The sequence below is a fragment of the Haliotis asinina genome, chromosome 16 (assembly GCF_037392515.1).
Source record: "Haliotis asinina isolate JCU_RB_2024 chromosome 16, JCU_Hal_asi_v2, whole genome shotgun sequence".
Classification (NCBI taxonomy): domain Eukaryota; kingdom Metazoa; phylum Mollusca; class Gastropoda; order Lepetellida; family Haliotidae; genus Haliotis; species Haliotis asinina.
The window spans coordinates 31,974,657-31,982,021 of NC_090295.1; the positions used below are offsets into that span (position 1 = coordinate 31,974,657).

At 39.8% G+C, this 7,365-nt stretch overlaps 1 protein-coding gene across 1 annotated transcript; it reads right to left on the reverse strand.

The window, feature by feature from the left end:
- Positions 1 to 183: 183 nt before the first annotated feature.
- On the reverse strand, positions 184 to 3,254 carry LOC137268558 (uncharacterized). The gene is made up of 2 exons (XM_067803127.1): positions 3,054 to 3,254; positions 184 to 1,813 (listed from the first exon to the last, which is right to left on the reverse strand). Exon 2 carries the CDS (start codon positions 1,790 to 1,792, stop codon positions 251 to 253), a length of 1,542 nt encoding a protein of 513 aa, XP_067659228.1. The 5' UTR covers positions 1,793 to 1,813; positions 3,054 to 3,254; the 3' UTR covers positions 184 to 250.
- Between the last annotated feature and the right edge of the window lie 4,111 nt (positions 3,255 to 7,365).

Below are 7,365 nucleotides of genomic sequence, written 5' to 3' on the forward strand. Positions count from 1 at the left end.
GCGTTTGTTTTTACGTTTCTACACATGAAACTGTCATTTCTTGAAGTACATGCCTCCTTGCTCTACAGCAGTCTCTGGACAGTCAATCAGAAAAAGATTATCCTGAAGACAGAGCCGCTTTCACAGTCTCTGCACCACAACATCAGCTTAGAAAATCTTTTGTCATCTCTGCCCTCCCCCACCCCCACCCCCAATTTTCTGAGAGAGGGTTTTCAAAACTGATGCAGCGATACAGAGAGTTATCACACACTTATGCAGTTATTCGTAGAGCTGCCTTGACTGTATCAATACCAGGACCTCTGAAGCGGTCCAGATCTCCTTCTACGTCTGGAGCACCCTCTTTCCACTGCATCTGGACAAGAAGTGACCTTCCAGCTCCCATATCCTCTGGCCTTGGCTGACACAATCCTTTGGAACATACTACATGCTGTAACAAGTTGGTGTCCATTTTAAGCACAGCAGGAACATCTACGTAAGTACGATATGCAATTTCTTCACTCTTTGCTTCCAAATATCTTGAAGGTGCTTGTTTTAATCGTGTTATAAATGACTTTAAAAATTTGGAATTAGGTTTTGAAATTAGTACATTTAAATCTACAGAGTAGTTAATGATTCTGTATATTGAACGTCGAAGTGTTGCAATGGAAGTGTATTTTCGAAGATCACTGGGGAACTCTTTTCTCCAAATGGTGTCTGAACGTACAACTATCCCACCGTGGCGTAATAACACATAGGCACCATATATCATGTCTCCTATTTCTGGATGCCAGTCCGACATGTGAGTCACAGGTATAAAACTCACATTATGTTTCGGTAACTGATCCCATCGATGTCCAGATGGTTTGATTGGTCCATGAATAAAGACATGCTGCATTTTCGCAACATAGAGGGCGCTGAGGATACTCATGTATGCAGTCAGATCTAAATCTGGAGATGAGGTCACATGTAATATATGACAATGTAAGGGTACAGGTGACCTTTCATCCACTGATGGCTCTATTGGATCTGGTGATCCATATGTCAGATTTCGCGCAAATTCATAAAACGGCTTTTTCTGATGCCAGATATCGGCAGGGGAGAGTCTGTCAGTAAGTTGAACACAAACAATGCTCCCAAACTTGTATTTGTTATATTTTTGAAGTGAGGGACAATCAAAGACCTGCGATTCTCGGCCTGATGACACAACATGGGGCTCTGATGCGGGTAACAGGAAAGCTCGTACATGCATAAACTGTGATGACAGCACCATTTTGAGATAATCTGCTTTTGTGAAGTCTACAACTGCAACTTCATCCGATATGAACACCCCTGCTGGATTAACATAATCTGAAAGAACAAAATCACTTTTTTCGAAAAAGGCATGTCCACAGTAATGGGTGTGGGATAATTTTTTAAAAGACAAAAATGGAATATCACGCTGAATGTCTTCAAACCATGTCACATAACCTTTCCTATCTGTGACCGGGAGATGAGTGTAATGAAACACAATCCAATCTGGACGAATCACCTGGACTATACTCAATATACTCAAGTAATGCTTAAACTCGAAGTAACCCTTTCGACACCACAGATAATGAACAATGAAGGGCGGGGCTCCAGCAATTAGCATCTCGTTAGCATCCCCTTTCAGCACAGTGTACAACTGTTTAGACTGGGTTGGTAGCGTCTGAAGCAGGTACGGGTGGCGCCATGGTTCATAGCAACTGTAGATTTGGTAAACTAGGAGTGATAACACTCCCAGCAGAGCAACTATCAAGTTGACAGTGAGGAACAAGGTTGGGTGTCGGCTCATGATGGTCTGTGCAGGTGGAGTCTGAAACATCGTAATGCAGGGGTGAGTTTGTTAGCATTAACTCCTAACATGACATGAGCAAAATCATATTTACCAAAGTTACTGATTTGTCGCTACCAATATGTTAATAACTGATTTTTTGTGAACATTTATAACTTTGTCACAGAAAATAAATAAGTACAATGTTTAATATGAGTGGATGTGTGATTGTGGTTCAACAATAACTGATTGATACGATGCAATACATCCTGGTATGTCAGATATCTGATTATGTTCATGTATTTGTACATGTATTTGTATATGTATTTGTCATTATGTAATGACCGTTATTATGGAAAAGTATCAAAGTAATCATCCTTTGTGGTTACATGCAACGTATGTTAGACAATCATTAACATTTAGATGGAACACAGGCAAACTATAGCGCAGATGGGTTGCGCAGCATAGAGAATGTGACAAGTCTTCTTATATGCGAGTGAAGCGAGGAAAGTTTGATGCCAAGCTTTGCTCGCTTCGCTCACAAGTAAGAAGACTGGTCATTTTCTCTATGCAGCGCAACCCATTTGTGTTACACTTTGCCTGTGGATGGAACAGTGGATGAAACATTCGTTTCTCACATCGAAGGTCCCAGTTTGATTCCCCACATCTGTATAATGTGCAAAGTCAACTTCTGTTGTCCCCGCCGTGATTTTACTGGCATACTGCTAACAGCGACATAAAAGTTAAAACCATCCTCACTCACTATCTATATCATTCAAGTGTCATTTGAATATGAATATACGATTAAATATCACATCTTCTCAGTAAAGCGCAGAGTCTATTACTTTAATGGAACAAATTACACATTCGTTGGATTGTGTCCCACCTCTGGGTTTTAGGATAGGTATAGAGGGCCCAAACTTTTTATATAACAAAATCCCAAAACATATATGTTGGCGAGAGCTCCTTCCGTTACCCAACATGCTTTCTTCAGCACATTAACAGCGATAACACTGAGTAGCTCAACCACATTATTTCTACTTAATTTGGGGGATTTTATTTTTAGTTGTGTTTTGTGAGTCCTCTAGTAATTGTTGTGTTAGGTTTTGTTAATAATCCTAGTATATATCTATTTATAATATTCTCTGGGAAGGGGGAACGGGAGAAACTCTGGTAAACTCTTACCCACTGAGACAGACTAAAATTGTGAGACTGAATTAAAAATAAATATTTCATGACAGAATTTATCCTGAATACCTGAGCGCGCTACCTGTTGACTCACCTGTGTCCGTTGAGGCGTTATATCAGTATTTGGTCCATCATATTCTACGTTGACCCTCGCAAATTATAGAAAGTGACAGCGGGCAGTTCGCACATGTACATAACTATGTCTGCGTGCATCCATTCATCATGACAAATTTCACTAACATTCCAACCTGTCCGCCCTCCCAAACCATGATCACTTCGCTTTCCATCAAAACACACGGACATGATGTACACACGATTTGATGACGTCACATGTTATGTGGTTAGACTTCAATGGTGCATGCGATCAGGAAACCACTATCAAACCTTACCATCGTTATGTTGGTAATGTTGAGTATTTACTGCAGAAATGGTAAATGGGAACCTTTGTCTGGTAATCTGAGTGGTGTTACTACTATCTGTTATAACACGTATAGGTTTTTACCACCAAACATGGGTCACAGCAAGGCAGTATAGCCTTGTAATTGCTGTATTGCATGCACTTTTAAATGCCTAAAAACTTGGAGGTCGAAGTAATTTTGATGGTGTGAACGGAACTTCATTTAGATTGTTTTATGAATGACAAAGATACTGATTTAGTAAACGTGTTCACGCAAATCAAGTGTGCGTTTTAATATCATAGGTTAACAGACATCACATGTCATGATTTATTAAAAATATCAAGGTAAAACAGAAATATATCATCATATCATCCATGCATCAGAAAATCCGAAAAAGGCTTAAGTTACAGTGGCCATGTTATACTAAATAAGTTTAAAATAGTCAGAACCCGTGAAGGTCCCGGGGTAGAATAGGCCTTCAGCAACCCATGCTTGCCATAAAGGGCGACTCAGCTTGTCGTAAGAGGCGACTAACGGGATCGGGTGGTCAGGCTCGCTGACTTGGTTGACACATGTCATTGGTTCCCAATTGCGCAGATCGATGCTCATGTTGCTGATCAATGGATTGTCTGGTCCAGACTCGATTATTTACAGACCGCCGCCATATAGCTGGAATATTGCTGAGTGCGGCGTAAAACTAAACTCACTCACTCACTAAAATAGTCAGACAAGAACTACCGGTCATCGTTTCAAATGATGTGCATCTGATGGGCATCCACCCTGTTTACCGTTCCTAGTTGAGAATGAAGTGATTCTGCCCAGTCTATGTAAGCTTAGCCTCACTACTTTTCGTTACACTCCACTACTGAGTCTCAGTGGTGGAGCGTAACGAACACTGAGGCTAAGTGTACTTAGACTGTAATTCTGCCATGATGGACACCTGTCCATGGGATCCCCGTGCAGGGCGGATAAAAAATGTGTGGGCGGGTGTGAAGGTTATGGCAAGCCATTTTCACTTTATTAAAGATTTCTACTGAAGTTATTTATAATCGAATTGAAGATATTTCTAACCGAAGTGAAGATATCCGTAATACAACTATAGAAATGTACCAATCATTTTAAGATATCTAGAAGAGAATCCAAGATAACTTGAATTAATTCCTAATACAACTTTACACAATTTGTACACTATGATCATTATTTTTTTACAGATATCTTTAAAATATTTGGAGATATCACGAAATATGTTCTTGATATCACTATAACATTTTGAGATATCAGACATTCTATTTAGGATATGTGAGGATTTTTTCAATTATTTCAGATATCTTTGCAGCATTATTGATATAAACATAATACCGATACCTTTAAAACAATTGAAGATGTCTGTAATTTGACAATAAATGCATGGATATCCTACAACATCTATATACAGACTCCCTGATAAATGTGAAAACGGCTTGCCATTCAGGGTCCCTTCTGGATCAGCCTATGCCCGTCAATTAGCGCGAAACATGAATCTCTCTGGATCAGTGCCCCTTTAATGATCATAGCATCACTTGAATCAAGCTCCTTACTTAAAACGAACGCAATGGAAAAAATGGTCTGGACTAGCTCTAGCACTGTTTGGAGCTCGTGGTGGCTGTACTCTGTTTTGAAGATTTACTGTTCAACAAAAAGGCCAATCAATTTTCACGAAAACATTAATGGGCATGTTAGTATCATTCAAGGACCCGTTGGTGAAACAACACGATGAAATTTTAATTCGGTCTCAGTCAGTAGGTGGGGTGTGGGGGCAATAAAAATACAAACATATACTAAGAAACAACCGAAACTAATAAACGGAATAAACGAGATAATAAGCACTCGGGATCTAAAACACCTAGGCAAAAGTGAGCAAAAGTGAGTGGCAGCGGCAGTATGTCAACAATCGAGTCTAGGCCAGACAATCGACCTACGCAGTTGGGATACGATATAACACGTATCAACCAAAGTCAGCAAGCCTGACAACCCGATCCTGTTAGTCGCCTCTTACGACAAGCATGGGTTACTGAAGATCATGTCTATCCCTTTTCTTCAAGGGTACCTTAGGGCAATAAGCTATATATAGTTCTTATGGATCCCAGCCCATGTTGGTCTGTTTGGTAACAAACGTGCTGCCTATGCAGCCAGTCGGCACTTAAACTCTAGACGTTAACAGAAACATATCCATGTCTTGAAGCGGAATGAAAATCATATCTTCCGAAAGTGGTTAAGTCAGTCTAAGTAAACTTAGTCATTGCATGTGTATTTCGTTACATTCCACTACTGTGTCTAACAAAACCGTATGGGAGGTCGCGTCAGGTAACCTCTGGGATTGACCAATCATCTTACCAAATCGCGAAAGTGGACATTCGCACATACCTTTTGAACTCTTTATCTCGAAAAGGTTCGTACCCGAACGATTCCGAATGCTATTTAGCGCACGCTCTCTTCCGGGTGATGCATACGGCGTACGTACAACCATGACAACGGTGAGTAAACAGTCGCTGAAAATGGTGTTTTTGGCAATATTCAAGGATGTCAGCTTGCGGAAATATTTACTAATGGTAACCATGTCAACAGAAACCCCAAAGCACATATACTGCAGGTCAAATAACTGTGTTCTATGCCATTTTTTGTTTGTGGAGAGATCTGTAGCAGTGACCTGAATATTTTGAAAGTCCCTCCGATCCCTAAATAGTAGCCGTTGTATGATTGGTTAAATCTATTTATCCGTCTCGCGTTTGATTGGACGGTCATTGGTCACTCAAAGGTTACCTGACACGACCTCTTACTAGGTTTTGTTAGACTCAGTAGTGGTGTGTAACGAAAAGTACTGAGGATAAGTTTACTTAGACTGGTGGCAAAGTAAACAAAGAAATTCAAATTCTAAATTAAAATATCTCCACTCCAAAACCACGTAAAAAAAACTAAAATGTGTGTGTGTGTTTTGTCATTCGACACCACTCGCTCATTTCCGTAACTCTCGATTTTCGACTTTAATGTTCCTGGAAAACACGAGCGAATACCTACTGCACTGCAAACACAACCAGCCAGCCTACGCAGAGATTATCCCTGACACTACCAACAACACAAAATGGCGCTGAACACGAACACACAGCTGGCACTACAAACACTCAAAAGTCTGCTATGTAGGACTCAAACCTTTAGTGTCTTAGGCATATTTCTTTTGAAAAAAAGACCTTTGAGGACGTTAAAATCCCACACAACACACTAGTGCTAACATACATAAATAATAATAAAACAAAGCATTCAAGCAAATATCAAACAAACCGTGCCAAAGTTCATTCCTCTACAATTTCTTGCAAATTACAATATTAAAAATTCATACAAACTTAATTATGCAACCCTAATGCTCCCTTCGGGTTGCCATTTCTTTCGACCAGCTTAAGCCTCTTTCAGATCGAACAAGAAGGTTGCCCAGTAGGTTCGATCGTGACGGGTCCGGGTTCGATTTCCCACATGATTACAATGTGTGAAGACTAACACTCACTCAGATCGACTACCAAATGGCTTGAGGGAATCATCAACAACGAAACGGCCGTACGTTAATCATGTCATGCAACCCAATAGTATTACACATTAAGTATATTTGGTTTAATTTCAAGGCCTCCGGTGAGACAATTCCATTGCTGGTAAGCCGCTTTAGATTTACAGTGTCTGTAATCACCAAAATCAAGCTGATATATCTTATATGTTTAGTATCTACCGTCCTAATCACACTTTCAGATTATGTAGAATCATCTACAATGCCCTTTTCCTTATTTTTCGACCTATTTGCCATATTTTCTATCACCAAATTTCGTAAACAAAATCAAAGTGTTCAAGTGATGATATCCAACTGAGTATGACGGTGATATTCAACATTAAGTATTTATGTCATTCAACACCATTGTTTCCACAGCATTGCCCCGTAGACATTTACGTCTGTTTTTTTTTTGGTTTGTTTGTTTGTTTTTGTTTTTT